Below are 24,936 nucleotides of genomic sequence, written 5' to 3' on the forward strand. Positions count from 1 at the left end.
TACAATAGTGAAGATGGTGTGTAAGCTAAGATGGTATGCTGCAGCAGCAATTTAGAAGAAATGCAGTTTCTCCAGATGTTTAGGTGGTGTATATTGACTTGATATGTATGACTTTCATGGATTTTTGAGCACTGAATATTTAGTGTAGGATTGTGTTGGAAGCAGTGCATAGAGTTTGAGCTAAACAAAATAAGAGAGGAACTACACTGTATTTGCAGTGTCTCTGTGTACCTGCTGAGAAGACTTGTTCTTTAATGGTACAGAAATGTACCAGAGTGCTGAATAACATACATAAAAGGAGTTTAACAAGTAGTTATGTGGTTCTCCAGCTGTTTCTTTGTTAATGTGAACACATGGATTTCTCTTATACCTGGCCTTGGATCTGGGAGAATGTAAACGAACTGTCTTCTTACTACACCAAAAGTGACAGCAAAGTGCCTGTTCACCCTCCTGAGTAGTGAACTGGGACGGCATCAACATCTGTCCTTCTCAGCACTGATACTTAAAATAGAACACAGCATACAGAGAATATGGCAATTAAAGAAAATTAAGAACATCTTTCTTCCTGCATGGCAGCTGTCCGGGCTGACCAAAGCAGTTACTACCCAGCTGTGATGGTTGATGGCAGGCCCCTGTGAGGCAGTAGGAGTTGCAAGTAGGAGCTCCATTAGAGAAGAAGCCATGTCTTTGGGTAGTGTTTCAGTTTCCTGAGAAGACAGCTTTGCACAAAATGGGAATGCAAATAACACTCTGACTGCTTTAACCTTTCAGTATATACAGCTCAGGGAAACCTCAGTCCTAGGACTACTGTGAGTAAAAGCAGAAAATATGTAGATCTGGTGATGGGATGTGGAATCTTACTGCAGATTTTAGTTTTATGTTGTAATATGAAGTAGTATGCAAGGTCCTCTAGCAGTCGGTCAGAGGAAGGCACAGAGAGCCCATGTCACCCACGTGCAGATGTTTTCTATTATTTTAATGTGAATAAAGAGCTTTAAATGGTGGGCTTTATTTTTAATATTGTTATATGATTCCAAGTAACCACAAAATATTATAGAAACAGTACTTTTATATGGTATGTCATAAACAGGAGACTTCACCTGAAAATTGTTTCTTGTTTGAGAATAAATTGTATAATAACGTAGAGTAAATTGTATTTGTAGAAACAAATAAAAATGTTTTGAACTAACCAAGCCAGGAGATTTAGAGGTGGCCAAAAAAAGTACCTTTTCAGGGAAAACTTGAGCCAGAGAGAAGTTCCTTTTCTTGCCAGTTTCAAAACACAGAATCCCTCAGCCGGGCCTAATAAAGAAGCCAGTGTCTCCTGTGCATCTGTGTGAGAGCAGTAAAAGGGAATAAACTGAGTGCAATAAATTATATCAGGTCATTGCACTAATGAGCAGTTTGGGTCCGAGCTCTCATTAGCTTGTCTGCAGGAAGAGAAAACCAGTAAAACAGGAAAAGGACGTATGACAGAAGCTCTTTGCTGGTCCTGTCTTGAGTTTCTATTGTTGAAGGACACCCTTTAGCTAATTTCAGACCCATTAAAAAAAATCTACTTGGTGATTAGTAACTAGTGGATAAGAGCAGAAAATTGAAGAGAATAAAGCTGTAAATACCTAAGCTCTTGGGATAGCATCCTGTGAAGCTGCCAAAAAGCATTGGTTAAGTGACAAAGGATACCCTCTTGTAACAAGAAGTGTCAGTGCTATAGGGACTAATCCATATTTATATATGGAAGGAACATTTTTCGTCCCTTCTAAAAGGCAGGTCTTTTCTTTTAATGATGTTAATTCTCATGTTCAAGTCAGCTGTCTGCACTATCCTTCAGGTGCAATCGCATTCTCATTTTCTTATAGCAGAAGAAAGTTTCTTTTCCAGCAGTTAACACTTGTAACACACATATGTTAACCCGAATGTCTTGGAGTAAATTTTCAGGAGGAGCAGCTTAAGAAAATAATGGCTTCAAGTGGCATTAAGAATCCCTTTCAAAAGAGAAGGGATGATGTGTGTTTCATTGGTAGTTTGCATGGTTTGGCCTCTCAAAGTGATCTCATTGAAGCAAGGGGGAAATTTTATCAGGATGGTATTATACCAGTGTTGTATTTATACAACATCTTAGCCATTCCTGCTTGTGACCCTTTTTCTTCAGATCACAGTATCACACAGTCTCACAGTCTTGTGCGGGTTGGAAGGGACCTTAGAGATCATCGAGTCCAACCCCCGGGATTCGAGCCCATGTGTAGCAGAGCAGCACTTCTACCACTTGCACCACAGGGGGGATTCGAACCTGGGCCTCCAGTGTTGCAAAGTGGCGTTTTTAAGCACTGAGCCACCGGAGGCACACAATATAATAATAATGCTATATATTTATCTATATAAAGATAATGCTGGGGGAAAGCATTTGCAGGTATTTCTTGATCAGGCCTTTTCCCTTTTTAGTAAGCTAGTTCAAAATGAAAGTGGTGAAGTTGACTAGAAAACGTATCTGTGTTGGTGCATTTTTTTTTTCCCTACGGTTTTAGAAATTCTCCTAGCATTTTAAGTTGATAATATTAGTGTTTGGAATTTTGTTTAAAAAAATGAATGTTGTTTATATATGCTACTGTTCGTGTGAATGCTAACAAAGGGAAAAATGCATTTAATGGAAACCTTGCTGGCTGTCAGCCTATAATTTTGCTGTGAACAAACCAGATGTGTATGGGTTACCTGCAGCTAGAAGACTGAAATTAGCTTTCAGAATTGTAATAAGTTTGCTTTAACTCCTGTTTTTCATCAGTGCAGTCTGTATCATGTCATCAGACTTATTTTACAGCTAAATTCAGAAATCCAGGCAGGAGGAAATAAATGATTTTGTGGAAAATTCCAGTGGTAAAAAGAAAATTTGCTTCAGAAAATTACTTTTTTTTAATGTAGTGTCAAGTGATACTTCCATGTCCTCCAAAGTGGTCCCATCGTGACAACAGCGTTAGAATCACACTTGTTAGTCAGAAAGGGATTTTATAGTTGTTTGGGTTGTGTTTCTCAGCAGAGGGTTGGTTCCTGTGTATAAAAATGATATATACCCAATTCAGCCATGGCTGGTGGTTAGACTGGATGATATTAGTGGTCTTTCTAACCTTAACATTTCTACGAGTCTTTGTCTACAATTTGTATTTTGACTGTGTTTTTGTGAAAGCTGTGTACATTACAAGGCAGTAGATCTCAATGGTGTTTTTCTTAAACATTCTGCTGCCCAGAGAGGCATCTTTCAGTGTGAGAAAAGGCAGTAAGGTGCTGTAAATCTGCCTGCTCCTTATGAAAGCCAACAATGGATTGTTTTATGGAGAAAAGACAACTGTGACTGCATACTGCTGTTATTTTATACAAGGATTTCATTCTAGAGGAATCACAAGGGTTATTGTATAGACAAGGAGAGATAGAAATGCTTGATTTACCTGGATAACAATTCACAGCAATGCAACTGTATAAAATTTGAAGATTAAGTAGGTTTTGTTTTCTTTAGTAGATTTTTCTATTATTGTTGCCTCCAGTTTCACCATTCTTTCTGTGTGGACATTTCCTGTTTTGTGTTCTGTTAGCATTCCTGATGCCCATATACCAGATTTGGTATCTCTTATATAGCTGTGTGTGCATGTACATACCTAAAACCTGACATACCACAAAAGAAGTGTATGGAGGCACGCAGTATACCGGCAGGAGGCAAAAATTATCAGAACAATGCTCTTAAGCCATGGACGGAATGGGAAAAATTATATAGAATTATATATTGATTAATTTGTTTAAGAAATTTTAATGAATTTTGGACAAGAATATAGTTTAAACAGCACTGGCAAAATATTTATGTAACTGCTTGTAAAGTCATATAAAGTTATGTTAATGACTGTATTCTAAAGAGATATAAATATCTAGTTTTCAATGAGGTAAAATAATTTTCCTGTGTAATAAAGCAGTCTTTCTAGTTTGATCACTGTTGCAGTTTACAGGACTTTACTATGCAAGGAAAATATTGGCATAAGAGGAAATAATTAACAGCAGAAAAGTTTAACTGCTCATCTTAAGGTTTACTTTCTAAGGAAGTTGAGAGTAAACTGCTTGAAGCTTTCTGCTTGATCTGCTCAGGTCTTTCTCTCTTTTCATGTTCCACTAAAGCATTATTTATTTGGAAAATGTTGCAACTGCAGTATGGCAAGGGCTAAGTAGTCTTGGGTCCATGCATTCTGTTATGAACTCATTTAAGCTTACATGAGCCACTCAAACATGGTAGTTTCTTGTTGAGATTTACACTTTGCTAAAGCACTGTGTGTTATGTATGTTGAGTGCTTAGCTGCTTTTGTATTGTTTGCCTTGTTGACTCCTGAAGCAACGATCTGAAAGTATTGTTCTGTTCTGGAGTTCTATTTTCTTCAAAGTATGCCTGAAGCAGTAGCTAACAGTAAGTGTTTTAGGCAAAAATAATAATAATAAAAAGGTTCGTTATAATGTTATTTATTTATTTATTTATTTATTTTCTTTTTAAGTCTGAACAGCCCAGTCCTGCCAGTTCCAGCTCCAGTTCCAGTTCCAGTTTTACACCGTCTCAAAACAGCAGACAACAAGGTACCCAGAAAGGAAAAAAAGAACGTGTGAAATGAAGGAGCCAACAGAAACAGGCTGATGGCATCTCATTATCGCTTTTCTGCTGACTTTCATATGCTGAATTGGCCACTGTTTTTCTTTAGAGGCTTTTCCACAGGTGTTTGGAAATATGACTGTAAGGGCAGAATAAAAGGGGAGAGAAGATGCGTATCTATGTGAGAAAAGGGCACAAAGAATATTCTGAAGTGCTAGATATGCACCAGTCAATTCTTATGCTAAACCCAAAAGGGTTTCTCTTCTTGAAGCTGTCCTCTTGCAGGGTTATGTTGCAATGTGCATGTGTGCTGCCCAGAGCCCCACTCAGGCTGATGTGGCTTCTGGTGGAAAGTGCAAGGATGTGTGTATGTGGACCTCTTCAAAGAGTCATGATATTCCTGTATTAGAAGCAGGTTTAAAGAGCATACAGTATTTCCTTTGGAAGTGTGACTGGGGAAGAATGTGGTTATAAGTTAAGTTGACGTTAAGTTTGCATTTTGGCTTTCTGGCTAATAATTGCAGTTTACTCAGACCTCAGAAAAGAACTGCAATCTTATTCTCAATGAGCTTGCCAAAGGAATTTTTCTGTGAATCAGCTGAGATTCATTATACACAATGTATTAAACTACTTAGTTCTTGCCTTGGCTTTTTTCCCTGCATTTGTAAGGTTGTCCGACTGATAATGTTTTTAATCAGCTTTTGTTTCGTCCTTTAGATATGGAAGCATTAAAAAGCCAGCCTTTTGGCTAATTAAAATCACATTTCTTTTATCTATTTATATTCCTCAATTGTCAACTTGCTTTTAAGTTTATGAAAATACATTAGTACCTCAGGCAGACATTTTGTTTACACAAAGGTCTGTGTATGATCTGTATCTGTCCTGCTGCTTTTCTGGAGGTGACTGTCACTGAATTTCTAATGTGTTTCTGGCAGCATTACTGCAGGTGAAAAAGCAAGAGCTGAAGTGAACTCTGGCTGATAGCTGGCTTTAAGCATTTGTTTTATAGCAGATGATAAACAAAACCCTTTCTTGCTGAAACCCCATTTTTGCAGTCATAAAAATGTCATTAGTGCTGTGAGCTGTCTATGACAAAACAGCAGGTTTTGATACCCAGTGTTCCTGCTAGGTTACCTTACGTGGGAGAAAAACCCGTTGATGTAATGTTTTCTTCTCAGCAAACTGTATTCATCTGTTTCTCCTGAGTCATATATAAGACAAATCACAAACTGCCTTTCATTTCTGTACCTTCAGAAGAGTAGGTGGGAGACTTTCCCTCTGATGGGAAAGTACACGTGTTACATACCTCTTTGCTTCCTTATCACAGTAAATAGCAATTACTGCTGGGAATTCCAGGCATCTAAAAACATCTGTTGCCGAGGTTGTGCATTTGCATAGCAAGGAATGAAGCACTAGGCGTACTGTTGTATGTTTGCCCTGTATATATTGTGCTTTCGTGGAAATCCATGCTTTATTCTTTAACTAAAACTTACAAGGCCTATCAGTCTTTTTCCTTTTTTGTTCAGAATCAAGTGCTCACTCACTCAAGTGTCAGAACCACTGCAAGATGGGCTTTTTTTTTTCCAACCACTTTTTGGGTAAATATTGGGCTAACCGAAGTTTTTTCAAGTTCTTTTGCCCACAGGGCTTACTTTGGGTTTTCTGTGTTTCCTTGCCAAGCATATTTTCTCTTGGGCAGCTCTTAGTTTTCAGTTTCTTGTGAGCCACTCTGACTTTTTTGGAGAAAACAGCTTCTATAACCTTTAAAATTTTTTAAAAAAAATAAAAGTTGTAAATTAAGTATTATCAAGGAGTAAAGTTCTGATGGCACCGTGATTACCAGAAACAAAACACTGTAATCTGCTTAACACTGCAGATTACTAAGAGGGCAGGCAGAAGTCAGCCAGCTAGGTATGTAGTGTCTTGCTCAGAACTGCATAACTGATTCTCAATTCATTGAAAGCATGTTTGAATGGCAGTTGTTGAATGGCTCATTTTTCTCCAAGACAGAAGAACGAGCCCATTGCCAGCTTGAGTTGGGACTGTCTGCCCCAGAAGGCTGCATGGAACAAAATGAAATGGCCCTCTGCTGCACTTGGAAAAGACATAGGCAGGGAGAATGAGTTAGCTCAAACCTAGGAGGACAGGCTATGTAGGGAGTTTGTTGAATGTGTGCTGTTTTTCTTCTATTTAAAAATAAAATCAAGCACTGTTGTTCAGATTGTCTTCCAACTCCCTGCCAGCCCAGCTTGTAGGGACAAGGAGTCTGTAACCTGCCTTTCCTTTTGGTTTGTGTGAGTGTCTGGTCTACTAGGACCATGACCAGCAGCATTACCTAGGCCTGCTGTCACCCAGCCTCAAGATGTGCAAACACCTGGAAGAAAGCTTGCCTCAAACTGCCTCAACTTACAACTTTTCTTGCTTAGACTTAGTTGGTTGTAAGCCATACTCAGCAGTGGCTTTGAAGTCAGTTACACAAAACTGGTCAAAATTATTTGACCCGTGCTTTGCCAGCTTTTGGGTAATCCACAAAGCTATTCCTCCTCAGAAGGGAACACCCTCTTTGTTAAGGGGTCAGGCAGAGAGATGTCTGTCTGCTGTTTTGGCTGTGACCAAAGATAACACTCCTTGGCTCAGTTCTGCCATTAGCAAATACAGAGTGGAAAGGCTCATCTCCCTTTGGAGAACGCTGGGGCTTACTTCATTAACATCAGTACTTGTGTTTCTTTAGCTGGTAGAGTTACTGGTTTTATTTTGTTTTTTGTTTTTTGTTGTTTTTTTTTAAACATATGAACATTGGCAAAGAGCTTACTTGACCTGCAATTGACCTTGAAATAAAGGGAGCTGCTAAATCTATGTATATCAAAAACAGGAAGACAAAGACTGCCTTCACAAGTACAAGTTACAGTCAGAATGATTTATTGGGCTTGCTTCTCAGTATGTGGATTAACCTAACAAATATACCATTACCAGTAGGTCCCTGTAGGTCTGTACTGGCATGTAATACCCTTTGACAAAGCAAAAAAAACTAAAACTTAGCAATTTAAAATAATCTTGCTTCTAATTATACAGTATTAATAAATTTCTCCTAAACTAAAACATGCACAGAGAATAGCTGTTGTGACAGCATTTTATTTACTTCATCTATGTTCTAGGGGACCAAACCTGCAAACACTTGAACACGAGTCACTTCATTGTCATAAATAAGTGCCAGCAGCATAAGCCCCCAGTGCATTACTTCACTTGTTTAATATTTGACTCTCCCCTCCCAGTACAATGCTGGGAAAGTCACTTTCTGTTATCTGTAAAGCTGGGTAATTTGCCTTGAACACTGTACAGTGAACTTCATTTACCTGTTGGGTTTTTTTTGTTTGTTTGTTTTGCTTTTTTGTTGTTTGTTTCTGTTGTTACAGGTCCATTGAGGTCTATAATGAAAGATCTGAATTCTGATGATAATGAAGATGAATCAGAGGAACAAGATGACAACGATAATGATTCTGAGCTGGAACGACCTGTGAATACACGAGGAGGAAGCAGGAGTCGCAGGTGAGTATCTTTTGATGGCAGATAGTTTGGTGGCCTAAAAATTCTTCCTGATACACATGGAATGAAGTCTGATGGTTCTCAAAGAGTGCTGAGTAGCAAATGGACAGAGCTTAGATTCATATTTAAAAATAAATAAATAAAAAATGTGTAAACAAACAAACAACTGTTAGAATTAGCCATTCCCAACACAAACTGTTTTTGTACAAATCCACGTAGATATGATGAACATTCATCTGACTTTTGTTTCACGCCTTTGACTTCAGAGAGAAGTCATAATTACTTTCTGGTATAAAAGATAAAATTAAGTCCTTTAATTGCTGAATGAGCCAGTCTGTATGTAACGTCTCATTTTCATGACCCCTCTGCTTACCAGCTTTACTTTAGAGTTGTTAAATTGGATCAAAAACAGTGAAATTGAATTCCAAGCAATTTCTATGCTGCATATCATAAATAATAAGTAAAAGTGCAGACAGAAGGTAAAGCAATTGTCAGTCACAGAATTTACTTCTTAAAAGGTGGTTCTGCTTCCTATCTACAGTTTTACAAGGGCATTTCCATAAGTCGGCTATTTTTCAGGCAGCTGGAAGTACTTTCTGCTGAATCCCAGGCTCCCTCAAGCCTTTTCACAGCGGATCCTTTATCTGCTGGAAAACATTTTGCCTGTTCTACCATTTGTGGGTGCACAGCACCTAAGCATGTCTGACAGCAACTAGTCTAAATGGAAAGGCAATAGGAAAAGTATAAGTGAAGTTTAACTGCTTCTTTGGCACATTTCAGCTGGTAAAATCAGAGGAAAAATGCAAGAAGCCTAGCAGGTTGAGAGTTCATGTCAGGTCATGTTCTAGAAGGGATTCTTACACTTGGTTTAATCTCAGTGTTGAGATTTTATTCCTATTTTTGACAAAACTCAAAGCTTTGTTTTCCTAACTTCTTTATATACTCAATAACCATATTCTTTTTTTCCAGTTAGCAAATATTTCCTGTTGTTCCTCAGTGAATGAAGGGTAAGAGTGGCTAGAATATGAGCTTTTTTACATGGCCTTTCTTGAGAAACATAATTTTAAATTTTAGCCAGGAAAGATAATGTTATTTCTGTCAAGAAACAAAGAACTGTTAATTGAAGCAATTTTCCAAACAAAAGTACAGCTTTTAGAAAGCTTCTACAAGAGTAGGAAAATATCTCTGAAAAACATCTTCTCCCTTTCATGTGGCTGAGATACGGATTCACTTCAGTAATGATGGAAACAGCAGGTTAATTTTTGAAATATCTAATTGTTTCTCTAAATGTTATCTGTTGTTGACTGAATGGTGTCATCTCAGCCCAGTGAAAAGGATGCCATGCTACACTGGACTTTTTCCAGAATGCTGCCTTATTTGGATGGTGCTGTGCTGATGAGCAGCACTTTTCCAAGTTACTCTGAATAATAACTTCCATAGTAAAGGATTTATTCTTGGCGTCCTCCTTCAAATATGAGCTTGGTTCTCTCCTTTAAGCAGCCCTTTGACTGGCCGTGTATTCTCTTGCCTCTATTTTTTCATAGGGTTAGTCTGAGTGATGGAAGTGACAGTGACAGCAATTCAGCTTCCTCACCACTGCATCGTGAGCCAGCACCACCTTTATTAAAAACTAACAGCAACCAGGTAAAGTCAGGATTCATAAATGCAAGCCTCACATGGAGCATGCCTTGCACCTGAGAAATACATATCATATTTTGATTACTTCAGTAATGTTACTTAATCTGAAAATTGACAAAACCATTTTTTTTTTTTCAGGAGATGAAGAAATATTTGGTTTAGAAAATACTCTAAGAGCAAATTATCATTTTTATCCCTTTTTTGAGGAATGTGTTTATTGCATCAGAATTAAGTTCATAAGTTAATAGTCTAAACAGGCTTTACACCAGTTTTACAGTTCATATTGTATTTGTTTTATTTTAGCATTAGACACAGTTGAAATTGATAGGATTAATCCCATGAGTTTTTGTGTTTTGCTTTTCCCCTCTCTTTCACCAATGTTTGACTTGAAGATGGAGTATTTTTTTTTTCCCTTTACTGAGAGATACAGTAGTATCACAGAAAGAATACTCAATCCATTGTAATAAAAGCTGGCATTATTCATGTCACTTAAAGTCGAATATATTTTGGAGGGGGGAAAAGCCTATAGAGTAGGTTGTGTGTTTAGCAAAGAAAGGAGGATTTGTGATCAGAAAGCATTCTTATTATCCACCACAAATACCATAGGTTTTTTCTAAGATGATCTGTACATAAGTTTCAAGTTTAGTTAGAGGTATTTTTTCTGAAAAGAAACAAGCCATGAAGAGTAGTGTAATGTTGCATTTACTGAGACATAAGCACAAAAAAAAATATGTATCTGTGACCTGTTGTTTAATGAAGATGTGTACTTCTAAAGAAGTAATATAATTAAGTCCATAAACGTTAAGTCCTAATGAGCAACATCTCACTCAGTCACATATTTCACTTTCCTTTCCTTTTTGTTGTACTAACAGTATGTCTGCTGGCCCACCTAGATGCTTCAAAAAGTAGCAGTGAGCTAGCTAAAACACAGTGTCTCATTATTTTCTTGCATTTTTACAATTGATTCTGAAATTTATGGAAGTATTAGGACAGTCTTTAGCAGGGTCTGTGGTGATTAGACAAGGGAAGATTATTTCAAACATAAAGAGGGTAGATTTACGTTGGATATAAGGAAAAAGTATTTTTAAGTGAATGTAGTGAGGCAATGGAGCAGATTGCCTAGAGATGTAGTGAATCTCCCATCCCTGGAAACATTCAAGGGCAGACTGGACCGAGCTCTCTAGGCAAACTGTTTGAGCTGTGGATGTACCTGTTCAGTGCAGGGCAGTTGAACTAGAGGATCTTTAAAGGTCCCTTCCAACTCTGAGGATTCTGTGATTCTATTACAAGAGTTCAGATTGCATGGGCCATAGTTGCAATTGAAGTCTCTGCTTGGTAGCATAAAGCTGCTTACTATGAACATTCTTTTGCCTGATGAAATTAGGCTTGTATAAAAGTAAGTCCATTTATAGAACAAAAAGACTGAAAACAAGTTAATATTGCTAGAAGTGTCTTCTAGCATGATTAGTGCTTTATCTCATTTAAACAAGAAGTTCAACTTTAATTATGCATCAAGAACACTCTAAGAAAGCAGCTTTTCCAAATACAGTATGTCCTTGCAGAGTTTCTATCTAATACAAAGAACTTTCTTTTTTTTTAAATATCAGAAAGCTCCTAGATCCATGCCTACAGATCATTTTTCAAGACCAGTCACTTCTTTCCACTGGCTTGCACTGTACAGTGCCCCAGAGGTGCTGACTCAAAGAACTGGGATTTTTCTTCAGCAGAGTATGTTTTACTTTGTGGCTGTGCATTGCTTTTGGCTAAGTAAGACCTTAGGTAAGGCTAGCTCAGATCTGCAGTCATTTTCTCTTTGTCGGGAATTGGCTGCCCGCTCCATTGTATATTTATGGTGCTGGTTGTCTTGGGGAACATATATGCAATTCTAGCCATTTATGCCAAGCGAAGTGGAAACTGAAAGGAATTTTAAGATAGCTGTCAGTGAAGCTTCTGGGTAGTCTAGAATGCTTTTCTTTCCTTTTTTTTTTTTTTTTCTTCTTTTTCTGCAGGCTTTATTTCCACTGTTGTACCCACTTAGTTTTGTATTCTGTTGTGACTTCTCAGGAGGTTTTGTAGAAAATGATGCTATTAATGTTGGTTTTATTTACAAGGAAATGTGAAATAAAATCTTCATCATCTTTGATCATATGTTTTTCTTTTATTGTTTTACAGAACTGATGATATTGCAGGTTAGGAATGACATGGTGTTTCAAAAACTCTACTTTTAGCTTCAGAAAATGTTTTGTATATGTAGAAATTAAACCATAGTTTTATATCCTCGAATTATTCCTCACCTCAGTTCTAAGATTTTCATGTAAGGCAAGATGTTCTGTTGCTTGTTTGTGAAGCTTCCTTTATTCATATATATGGCAGCAACTGGCTCTGTTCTACATTGAAGGAAGAGTACTGTAGACTTGCAAGACAAAATGCTCTCTAGTTTTCTTATTCTTCGTTAAAACTCTTGCAATCACTTCAAAGACTGTTTTAGAATCTGAACTGTAGAAGAAAGGAGCCTTTCATGAAAACTCATGGAAAATATACTGATATGTGTCACTTCAAAGGTACTAGTGGGTCTTGTTGCATAATTTGGTGTCTGCAAAATCAGACCTCTTTTCCTACCAGCAAGGTAAAGATGCAAATATATATGTGTATATTGAGAGGTTTAAATAACATGAAATTAATTAGTTTTAAAATTAATGATGTCAAGATCACTCCAATCCAGCAACTTGACATTTTCAGCTTTTTTTTTTTCTAAAAAAAGAAATAATTAAAAGTAAAAGGGCAAGTTGTTTGAATTAAGTGAAAAGTAATGAAAAGCCTTGTTTTGAGTTTAGATTGTTTTTTTTCCATATGTTTTATTCTTTATGTTGTTAACAGCAGATTATTATTATTGGTTTTTTGTATGTAATTGTGTCCAATTATGCATTTATTTTTTTACTGGATTTTCTTTTTTTTTCCCAGATTTTAGAAGTGAAAAGTCCAATAAAGCAAAATAAATCTGATAAGCAAATAAAGAATGGTGATTGTGATAAGGTAAATGCCAATTAAATAACAGTAGATTATTCTAGAATGCAATATTAATGTATTTACTGAAGACAAAATACTTACTGTTAGAGTGAAAACCTGTCGTTGCAACATCATAGCTTTGGGTTCCTTAAAGTGGAGATTGTTCTTTTTTTTCTTCTTTCTGTAATTCTTTCTTCTTTTGTGCTATTTTGAAAATGTTTTTCTTCTCCTCAAAACATGCAGTGATTTAAGAAATATGATCAGATGAGAACCTGCCATATACTATTTATTTTATCTATTCTCTTGCATGAATTTTCATTGTGGTTTTCAGATGAAATGGTGATTTTTTGAACAGGAAGCTGAGCAGTAGTATTTTTAGTCAGTAAACAACTGAAATAAATGTTATACTGCATCATTTTGTTGTGCATTAGGAGTGTGAATTAGGGAATGCCAATGTGATTTAATGCATTAACCAAGACGATGTCAAGCAACACATAGAAAAGTGGTTTTGTTCAAAATCATGTCACCTGGTCACTGCCAAGAGTCTCAGTCCTTTTGAGAGAGAATGTTGTTATTTCCCACTGCGGACAAGTTCCTCTTAAATTTTATATAATACTGTATTTTATTTGTGCTAATATGATGTAGGAGACCAATGCTGCAGTATCTGTTGCTAGGTTTTTGGCATTATGATCCATATACTTTTTAAATTTCTTAAGCAGGGTGCCGTGTTTCTCTGTGCTTAAAAGCAAACATGGTGTTTGATGTCTCAGGCTGAAGGAGACAGTTGATACTTGGGTGGAGAGATGGGATATATGTGATGTACCAGGATTGAAGAAAGTGAAGGTGGCTAGTGGATTAATTTTTCTTTATCTTTTTCCCCTTATGTCTCCCTATTGGTGCAGAAGATTCATTACTCAAATTTAGAGGAAGAGAAGAAATCAGTTGTGAGACTTTCGTCTCATGTGGAATGTTGGGAGAGTGTTTTTTTTGAATATGCTGCTTGGGCAGCTCAGGTCTGTTACATATTTTTTGCCATATTTGAGATGGAAATATTTTCTTCTCAAGTAAAGGGCCACATAGTTTCCAAAGAGAAAAGGTAGCTCTCCCTTTAGAATTTAAGTACCATACCACTTTCAGTGTCATAAAATATCTAAGAAAACCCACTAAAATTTAGGTGTGGGTTGTATCAAGCTTAAGAAAACTAGCCTGCTAAGTAAGAAAATCTAGTTTAAGGAAGGTGTAAAATAAAATTTCCTTTTGTATCTGAGTTTTTTGAAATACATGGCTATGATTTCATTAACAAGTTGTTTATTTGGGGGGATTTGTTTCTAGGCATATCTCGATGAACTAGTAGAGCTCCACAGAAGATTAATGACATTGAGAGAGAGACATGTACTGCAGCAGGTGAGGAGCACTCATGAAAAATCACAGCGTGCTCATTCAAGTTGTGAAGTCACATTTTATTATTTTTTTTCCCCTTCGCCTAAATCTCTATAATCAGATTTGATAGCCTTAAAGCCTGTGTAATCTATTTCCTGCCCATTACACTTACAGCATAGCTTAGGGCATTTGTAGACATTCTTTAAATTGAGTTGCCTCACTAAATGGTAAGATTAAAAGTTAAACAAACAAAAGCCTATCTGAGATAATTTTTTTGTAATGCCAATCTCGTTCTAGGAAAAAAAAGTGTTTGAGTCTTTTGAATTCTTGGAAGTAACAAAATGAAAAAAAAAAAAAAGTATGAACTAAGAAGGCTTGAATTGTATTTACAAATTACACAATAGTAAGAACTTTTATTCTTTGTGTGGCACTGCTAGACACCACTGGATTTCAAATAGTGACAATGAGGCAATAAAGGCGTAGTAGCAAAACAGATGTGATTGTAGCACAGATGGTTATATTATATTTCTCACACTTAAATGCCTCTTGTGGACGTGTTATGAATATGGAAATTTTTACCACTTCTGAATGACTGCTGTCGCTCATCAAATTTCTCAACACTTGGATGAGTGTGTTTAAAAAAGAAAAAAAAGAAAAAAGAAGGCAAAAAAAACCTCTGATAAAGCCTCAGTAGTAATTTGTGAATGCTTTTTAGTTCAGGCTTTGTTTGCAAAGATCAAAAAATAATTGCGAGGTCAATGAAAAGGAAGATCACGATTGAGAATATTCTTAAAGAAAAATACTGATGGCTACATCAGGTTTCATGTCTTCTGACACACAATCATGCATCCTTTGTCCTGTATTTGGTACTCTTCACATTTACTGCGCTGTTGTTTCCACTGATCACTTTGTCTTTAGTGCAGACTAGTGTGTTCTTAAGACCAAAGCACATTCCTAGCTGTAGGAGTTTTAAACATAATTGTGGCATTGAAGTGGAATGACAGCAGCAGTGTGTGTTCCTAAGTGATGTTTGTAGTACCTTTGGTTTGTTGGAGCTGGTGAAAATGTCTTGTACATGTCAAAATCTTACCTGCTGATTTTTTGGGAATTTTTACAGAAGCGTATGATCAGAATAACGTAGACATCAATCAGGACTGTAAAGAATTCTAATGTCAAAGAACTCGAAGTTTTACTTGAACTGCTGAGGGATGTGAAAATGAACGGGAAGTTTTTTGCTGTCTGAGTTGTTAACAAGGCTATAAATAGTGACAGCAAAGAGGAATATGGCTTGGCAGGAAGTGACAAAAATGCATCTTTTTGAGAATGTGGCTCTTCCTCAAGGGAGCTGTTTCTCTTTGAGATGCTTAGTTAAAGAAAGATGAAACTAATCCACCAAAAGAAAGAGAAGACAAGAAAAGCGTGACGTTGAGCTGTAAGTGCCTAAGAAGGAACTAAGTAACTGTGGTATCAAGTGATTCTTAAAGATATGTAATCAATGTCCAAGAAGGAAAAGGTGGATGAAAAAGTACATTTCACCAAGAAATGAGTTCTGTGAGAATCTCCTGAGCATTTTGATCCAAATGTTAGACCATGACTAGACAGAAATTGGTCCAAAATTACATTTTAAAAAGCACTCTCTCCAGCATCTTTCACAGTGATTAAGCATCTTATTCTCCCTTCATCATTTGCCATAAAAAAGTAGGGATGATCAAGTCTGAAATGAGATGTTAATGCTGCATGTCCCATATATTCAAATCTGTCTTTCTGAAGCTGGGCTCCTAAATCAATGTTAGCTGAGCATAAGTTGTTATCATGACCCATGAAAGAAAACAAGATTTCTGGTAGGCTTTGCCTTTTATTTTGATGTATCTTCATCAGGTGAAAAATCTCTTTAAAGCCAATGTACTAGACAGTAGAAGCATAGGAAGAAATTGAGAGTATGCAGCTCTGCTTAAAATTACATTACTCATGCCTATAAGATGCGTAACTTCAGATGGCAGCTATCTTCTGAGAATTTTCTGCAAGGGGCAGCTTGCAGGTCTGGAAACTATCAAATGGCTTAAAACCTCCATAAACTGAAAAATTACTGTGTCATTAATTGCACTTCGGCTTCCTTAAACACACACACACACTCATTTGCTTGTTTAAAGGCTGATAAATAGTTGCACTATGATGGATAATGATGAAACTGAGCTGGAGAAACATTATGTAAACAAAGATGTATGTTACAGCAGAAAAGCAGAGATTACTACACCAGGAACCAAAAGAAATATTTTTGTCTTTTGCTGCCTGAGCTCTCTGAATATAACATTTTAATGCAGTGTTTTTAAGATTGCAACTGTCAGACTTCTTGGCAACTAATCTCAACCTTTTGTTCTTTTTCAAATATTTCTGAATAGCACAGAGATGCAAATGCTAATACTGTAACTCATGAATTCCTCATTCATGGGCACACAGGCAGATGTTTTTCATTGAGCCGTCTGGGTTTATCTTGATATATTTTTATACATCCCTTCTAACTTTTGGGGTTCATTTCAGTCTTGTTTACTGTGGTTTCAGTCTGGTGCCCTGACATAGTGGCTATATTTTGTAAGGGCAGGATGATATATTAAAAATGTTTATATTTCCTTTGGTCTAGGGCCTAAAAGCCCAAAGCAGAACTTTATCAGTAAAAAGTGCTTATCGGGTTGGTTTGTTTTTTAAAATATACAGTACTACTTAAAAATACATGTGGTAACACTTCAGTGTAATCTTTGTTCTTAAAATCAGGAATATTGCTGTGGGGATTTTGGGAGTTGCTGGTATTCCACAGTAATACAAGAAAGCATAGACAGAATTGTTCAGCATAGTTACGTCCTCTTGGCCACAGCTTCTGTAAACTTTTGCAGCTAGTTATTTATCATACAGTGGATATTTGGGGACCAAGTCCATGATTAGATTCCTAACTTTACAAAAGTAGGCTTCCCTCTTGAATGAGGCTTCAGAGAGTGCCTTAAGATAAAAATGATACATACAGAAGTTTCCCATTGGTAACAACATTATATGCATATGAGACAAAGAGGTGATTTGAGACAGCCAGTATGGCTTCACCAAGGGTAGATTTTGCCTAACCAATCTGGTGGCCATCTATGATGGAGTGTCAGCTTCTGTGGATGGGGGAAGGGAGATAGATGTCATCTACCTGGAATTCTGCAAAGCCTTTGACATGGTCCCTCACCACATCCTCCTCTCTAAATTGGAGAGGCATGAATTTGAAAGGTGGACTGTTCGATGGATTAGGAATTGGCTGGCTGGATGCAGTCAAAGGATTTTGATTAATGGTTTGTGTCAGGGTGGAGGCCTGTGACACTCAGGGATCGGTCCTGGGACCAGTGCTCTACAACATCTTCATCAGTGACTCAGATGGTGGCATCGAGTGCATCCTCAGCAAGTTTGCGGATGACACGAAGCTGAGTGATGCTGTCAATAAATTGGAGGGAAGGGAAGCCATCCAGGGAGAGTGAGGTGATTGTCCCCCCTCTATTCAGCTCTTGTGAGGCCCCATCTGGAGTAGTGCATCCAGACATGGAGCCTCCAGTACAGGAAGGATGTGGAGCTCTTGGCTTGGTCCAGAGGAGGGCCACTAAGATGATCTGAGGGCTGGAGCACCTCTCCTGTGAGAAAAGGTTGAGGGAACTGGGCTTGTTTAGCTTGGAGAAGAGAAGGCTCCAGGGAGACCTCATTGTTACCTTCCAGTACTTGAAGGGAGCGCAAAAGCAGGAGGGGGAATGGCTGTTTATGAGGGTGGACAGTGATAGGACAAGGGGGAATGTTTTGAAACTGAGACGGGGGAGGTTTAGGTTAGATAATAGGAGGAAGTTTTTATGATGACGCACTGGAACAGGCTGCCCAAGGAGGTTGTGGATGCCCCATCCCTGGAGGCATTCAAGGTCAGGCTGGTTGTGGGTCTGGGCAGCCTGGTTTGGTGCTTGGCAACACTGCATGTAGCAGGGGGTTGAAACTAGATGAGCATTTTTCAACCCAGGTCCTTCTATGATTCCATTTGAATTTTTCTCTCATGTTGGTTGTAGGACAGTAGGAGATGGCGCAGTGGTAGGAATGCTGCCTTGCAACACTGGGGCCCAGAGTTCGAATCCCCCCTGTGGCGCAAGTGGTAGAAGTGCCGCTCTGCTACACAGAGGCTCGAATTCTGGGGGGTTGGACTCGATGATCTCTAAGGTCCCTTCCAACCCACACGAGACTATGATACTATGATACTATGATACTATGAAAGGTGTTGCAAGAACTAATCAATCAGTAACTAATGAATCAATAACAAATGAAATATGCAAGTTTGAACTAAAAATTCTCATATGGGAAAAAAAAACCTAACTGAAGAGGCACAAATTTAAATGAAGTGTTAATAAGGGGAGGGTTGTTTCTTTGTGCTTTCAGAGTTTTGGACATCTGCAAAGCAAATCAGACAATTTTTTTAATTTCCCCCCTTTCCCCCCTTTCCCCCCCCCCCAGCCTGTGGAAAGTAGAAAGCAGTGATTGGAAAGGCATTTTTGTTGTAACAGGCATTTTCCTTTTAATGTTTTCTTGTTTCCATTATATAATGAAACAGAGAGGGAAAAATTATAAAAGAGTTAGTTCCAACATTTAGTTCTTTTCTATGTTGGTATACTCCTTTCATATTTATCATTTTAAGGTATATTCTGTTAGCCATGAGTGAATAGGTATTTCATTCAGCGGTAGAAAATAAACTCATCAGAATAGTAAAGCTCAAGAAAGCGAAGAATATTTAGCAGCAGCATTTCAGTGGAGGTGTATCTGGAAACCCCAGATGAACATGGGTTTCAAATGGAAGTCACAAATACTGAGCCTAGCCTAATACAGAAAAAAATGGTTGGAAGTGTGGAGCAGAGGATCAATATTCTGTCAGTCCATTACCAAGAGGTTCTTTTCAGGATTGGGAGTCTTTTCATGTGCTCACTTGGAATATCTGTCTCTTGGAATGTATAAGTGAATAATAGGGTCAATAGCTGTAGTGCTGCCACCATTTTAGCCTGGTCTGACAAATTATGCTTAAGCTTTCCAGGATTGTTGACTGTATATTTAGGTGGGTGAACATTTTAGCTTATAATATGTGTGGAGTTACTTGTTACAGGAAATTCAATGTTGACTATGAGCACTTTAAAAATACGCACTACAATTTAGAGACTACAAAATGTTTAAAGTATAGGAACAGACAACTTTGGATATTAATATTGGTTTCACAGAATTACAGACTGGTTGAGGTTGGAAGAAATCTCTGGAGATCTTCTTGTCCTAACACACTGCTTTAGCAGGGCTACCCAGGGCAGATTGGCCAGGCTCATGGCCAGGTAGCTTTTGGACATCTCTGAAGAGAGAGATTTCACAACCTCTCAGTACTCTGTCACAATCACAAGAAAAAACATTTCCTAGTGTTTATACAGAAACCACTGTGTTCTAGTTTGTGCCTATTGCCTCTTGTTCCATCACTGGGCACTCCAGAAGAGAACCTGGATTCATCCTCTTTTGCAGCTTTCATTCAGGTACTTACGTATTAAATACATAGTCAAGATCCAATACTGAGAATGTACTTACATATTAAATACATGGTCAAGATCCATACTGAGCCTTTGCTCCACCACACTGAATAAATCATCTCACGTAGATGAGGTGCACTAGTTCTTGTTGTCAAGGACTCCTCCTAAGAGCTCTTCTGTTTCTTAGAATGAAAACTGTGATTATAGATTAAGTAGTTACCATAGCTTTTAAACCATTAGTATTAGTCCTTCATGGTAGATCTGTTTCTACAAAAAAATTATGTTATTTGAGGGAAATAATACTAGTACATGAGCTAACCACAGATTTGAGAGCTCTTGAGTACTTCATTGTTGTTTAATTTAGACTAGCTGCTGTAAGGATCTCTTTCTTTTTCTTCCATGTGGAAAGGTTTACACCAGTTATTTTCTAAAGTGACTTGTTTGGCAGCTAAGCACAGTGTATGTATTCCATAGAGAGTTGCCTGTTTTTTTGTTTTTTTTAATTGTTGTTAAAGCAATTGATTGTTGTTGTATGAGTACAGCTGAAGGTGCTTTTTTTTTTCCTTTTTCTTGTTTTCTTTTTTAAATTTAGGTGGGGTTTCTGTTTATTTCTGTAATAAAGACTGACCTTAACAATATGAAGATTTTCTTTAAACATTGCTAGACTGGTTTAGATGTTAATGTTCTCAAAAAAAAAAAAGAAAAGAAAAAAAAAAGAAAGAAAAACTGCAGTCTGGACCATGGCTCTGTGTCAGCTAGTGATAGGGACAATGGTTTAATATGCAAATATTAGTGAAGTGGGTTTCTTTTAATGCTGTTCATATGATACTTCATATGATACTTAGGGGCATGTTAATGCACTCAGTGGAAGCATCATTTTCAGCTGTATCTTTTCTTTCCTTTCAGATAGTAAATCTTATAGAGGAAACTGGACACTTTCATATCACAAATACAACCTTTGACTTTGATCTTTGCTCACTGGACAAAACCACAGTCCGAAAACTACAGAGTTATCTGGAAACATCTGGAACCTCCTGAGGATTCAGCATCTGGACGCATCTAAAACTGTTCTCTAAATGAAACATTCAGAATGATGCAACCAAAATGGGGGAAAAACAAAGCAACCTCATTCAGCTTTATTTTTCATTAAAGCCAGTCATCATCTCTTGATAAAGAAGAGGACAAGCAACAGGACTCAGAGGACTGCTCTTCTCAACAAGAAAATGCTCTGGAAGAGTTTACCTGGATAGCCTTGAAAATCAAACACACAAAAACAAACAAACAAAAAACTTGGTCTTAATGAATGTGTATGGTATCATGTATCTCTTTGTGGTGTTCCAGTCCACAAGATGAATGCATGTTCAACACACTGCCTTATTGCATAACTGATCTATTTATTACTGCATACATGTATTTCCAAGTCAGTGAGTCACTGAATGACACTACCAGATGTTGCAAGTAGTGGTATTCCATGTATGCTTTTTTGATTCAGTCTCATCAAAAACCTAGTAATCTTATTCATGGTTGAAATCCCACTTCTTGCTAACTTTCTCTAGACAATGAAAACACTGCGTTCTTGTTTTCATTTCTGCACTTCCAGGAATCAAGATACAAAGTGAGGGACCAAATGATGGTCCTACATTTTGCCTCCAGTCTGCCAAAGTGGGTTGGACCATGGCAGGTTGGATTGCAAGTCCTTGGCTCTATCCATTTATTGATATTGGTCATGGTAGAAAATGCACCAAATAGATCATATGACTTGCTGTCTAGCCTTAGTGAATAAACCATTAGAACTTCTAACAAAAAAAAATGTTATGTATACTGTCCTGAATCCAGAATTTTTTGCAGTCTGAATTTTTTGTCTGTTTTAATGTTATAAAATTAAATATATATGAGTGAAGGTGTTCTGCAGGATCATCAAAACAGAAGAAATACTGATCCTGTCTTCTAAGGAAATGTTGTAGAAAATTCTTAATCTGGAGCTATTTATTACTATGAGTTTCTGCACTCCTTTGCTTTTTGCCATAAAACTATTGACATAACATTTTTTGTTTGTTCATGCAGTAAATAGTCTCCTTACCCTGTTTGGGGATTTTGATTTTGTTTTTGTTGTTTGTGCTTTTTTATTTTTGTTTTCTTGTTGTTGTTGGCTTTTTTTTTTTTTTTTTTTTTTTTTACAACTGCTAAATTAAAAACCTTTATTTGAAAATTAAAAAAAAAAAATTGGTTGTTATACAGTTACATGTTGGGATAAATATATATATATCATATATGTGTGTGTATATATGCACATATTCACACATATATAAACACATACACATATGTCTTTTACACTCCCCGGATTCAGTAACATGCTTGTGCTTCCAGAAGGGATTTCTTGTCTATAAAAATGAGTTTTCTTTCATGCTACATTTTGTTTTGTTTTGTTTTTAATGGGAATCCTTGTTCATGCATGATAAATTAGAGGAAGTGTTTGATAACGGTTTGGCGCTGTCACATTGCTGATGGTTTCCTGATGAAATCATTACCTTTCTAATGAATGAACGCTAATTGCTAAATCAAAACCCCGTATTGAAAAGAGAAAAGAAAAAAAGAAAATATGTACTTCTGGATGCAAAAGTTTATTCAGATTTGCCAGCCTTAAAAAAAATGTATCTTATTTCTGGACAGGCCAGTATATGTCATGTATATGCTTTTATGCCACATGTGGTCTATGTATAGTGTTGAACAGTAGCATCTGTATGATTTATTGTTTCATGCGCACTGTTTGTGTAGCACTGTAAAACTAAATTCCTATTGGGGTTATTTCTTATTCAAATAGTAGATCTTAATACTGTTTCTTTAAGTCCAAAGAAAATTTTACACCTTACTGTTTTTGAGAGGGTGAGCTGGGTATTGGGCTGGGGGCTATTTTCGTATTTAAAATGTTGTTTGACCACACTCTGCAGGAAGTTCTTCTCAGGCTTCCAAAGAACAAGTGTACTTTTTCAGTAATGTTATGACTCTTATTGACGATTGGCATGAAGCATACTTGAAGCATTATGTTGTTCTTTTGAGTCCATGTCTTAATGTGCAATTGTTGGAGGGAAATGGGGATCATTTTAAAGTTACTTCTAGCGTAAGACAGGTGATAGTTGGGAGGAGGAAGGGGTGCATGTGAGGGGGATTAACTTCCAATTTTTATTAATATTTTATATGAAAATGTTTGGAAATCTAAAAACAACCATAACTTTTGGTCCACTGGTGGTTGTTCAACATCCTGTCTCTTAGTTATACCATATACTTGTGGAATTTTCTCCATTTTGACTTTTCCAAGTTTCATTATTACAACTCCTTCAGTCTCAGGAGGGGAAGGGGAAGGATTCTGTGGTACTGCTAGTAAGAATGTTGGACTGTTTTGTTAGAAATGGTGAGATATATCGTTTTACCCTTAAAATACTGGATAAGCTTTAATGTTCATTGACAACAAGGGTAGAAGAAAACAGCAAGCTGGAAAACAGGTGTAAGAGACTTGTAGTATCAAGTTACTGCTGAATTTAATGCAAATTGTGGAGCATCCATAAACTCCTTACTCTGGTTAATTTGATGAGGTTGGGAGAGGGAAGAAAAAAAAAATAGACTGAGGAGTTATTTGTGTGTGCATGTTGAGTTTTCCACAAAGTTCTGATAGAATAAGAGTTACCAAATGTTGATCTGAGAAATACGTTAGCTATTTTCGTCTAATTTTGTATACAGAAACAAAATAAATTCTTGTTCAATTAATTTCACACAGTCATATTTCTCTTAAAGAAATTGTTGTAAGGCACCCTACCAACATATAGAAACACTGATGTTTGGGATTGGTTAAAATGTTTCAGCAATAAATGTTTTGGAGTTGTACATAACATCAAGCTATTTAAACAAAGCTGTCTGTGAGAATTCGGGTTAATTCACTGAAGTAAGTGGACAGAGGCTATCGGTGAGTTGCAGATTTCAGAGCCAGTGAGTCACTAAAATAGTAGTTGCTTTATCCAGCTAGTAAGGACAGTTTCCTTTCTTGCCACTAACTTCACATCCAGGTGAGTAGGCAAGTTTTGGTATCTTTCTAGAAGTCTGGATTTATTGAAAGGCCTTACAAGATACTCAGTATCTAAATTTGAAAGCCATCATAATTCACAGTGAAAAAATAAAAAATAAAAAAATAAATGGGTGTACTCTTATCAGAGTCTTTCAAGATAAAGTAAAACTTGTGCTCTCTCTCCCAGAATGTTTGGATCATAAGAAATGGCCAGTCATTTCGCTTGGTGAATTTACTGCCTTCATTGGTTTGGTTTATTAGGTTAAGTCTGTTCTTTTAATTTTGTACGCATTGTATACACAGTACAGTGCATTTGGAGAGCCCTAGTTTATTTCTGATAATATTTGTTTTAGCCTGGGAGAAGGAAAATTGCAAGTTCTTGGGTTCTGCCTCATCCGTTGTCCATCTTTCCCTTTCTTACAGTGAAATAAAGTATGTTCACAATCTGTTTCAGGTCCCTACAAGTATAATTTTAACTTCTTCAACATTGTGTTACTGTTTTGGGGGTCTCCTGGGCAACCCACTGATCTGAAGTCCCATTAGTCTGCAAAATGAATAGGAAAATTGTAGACCAGTCTGAATAGAAAACTGCCCTGTTCCATGGTCATATGCATTATCTTACCATCAGAGCACTGTCTTGAGTAAGATGTTTGATTTGCTTCCTGCTGTCTTTGATCACACATATCATTTTCTGTATTTCATGTCTTGCTGTTTAATGCCAAGCCCTCTATCTTTAGACAGACTCTTGCTTCTGTCTGTAGGAGTTTTTATTTCTGTGTTTGCTAATTGGTCCATTAACTTCCGTGATTCAGTGCAAAGCTGGAGTGTATTTTGAATCGCTGTTATTTTCTCAGTGCTGCCCTGTGAGCTTTGTAGTGAGGTGGCCTTGAGAAAGTGGGCTTTGAATTGGAAAGACAAAAACATCACTCTGTATGGTTTAAATATGTATATTGGCAGTTTTAGTACATTGCACTGAAATTGGGGCTTATTGGTGAAAATTCTGTCAGACCTTCCATACATAGCAGAGGCTAGCAGTAACCACAAAAGCAAGCAGTATATAGAACATGCTCCTAAGTTCAGCTAGTGCATGTGTTAGCTTTTTGTGTGTGTTCTGTTTTTGGTTTTGTTGTTTGTGTCTCTGTTTGCTT

General features: G+C 37.1%; 1 protein-coding gene across 8 annotated transcripts in view; it reads left to right on the forward strand.

Moving 5' to 3' along the window:
* MLLT3 (MLLT3 super elongation complex subunit) overlaps positions 1-23,493 on the forward strand; it is a 107,912-nt gene extending 84,419 nt beyond the window's left edge. For 7 of the 8 annotated variants that reach the window (XM_015849092.3, XM_015849095.3, XM_085530255.1 and 4 more), the window contains 6 exons: positions 4,521-4,599; positions 8,026-8,158; positions 9,700-9,799; positions 12,755-12,826; positions 14,132-14,203; positions 20,638-23,493. In XM_015849092.3, coding sequence (XP_015704578.1) covers positions 4,521-4,599; positions 8,026-8,158; positions 9,700-9,799; positions 12,755-12,826; positions 14,132-14,203; positions 20,638-20,769 — 588 coding nt within the window. In that variant the 3' untranslated portion in view covers positions 20,770-23,493. The remainder of the gene's footprint in view (positions 1-4,520; positions 4,600-8,025; positions 8,159-9,699; positions 9,800-12,754; positions 12,827-14,131; positions 14,204-20,637) is intronic. The other variant, XM_015849096.3, reaches the window with a different exon arrangement.
* Positions 23,494-24,936: the final 1,443 nt, after the last annotated feature.

The sequence above is a fragment of the Coturnix japonica genome, chromosome Z (genome assembly GCF_054131305.1).
Source record: "Coturnix japonica strain WE chromosome Z, WE-NBRP24, whole genome shotgun sequence".
NCBI classification, from domain to species: domain Eukaryota; kingdom Metazoa; phylum Chordata; class Aves; order Galliformes; family Phasianidae; genus Coturnix; species Coturnix japonica.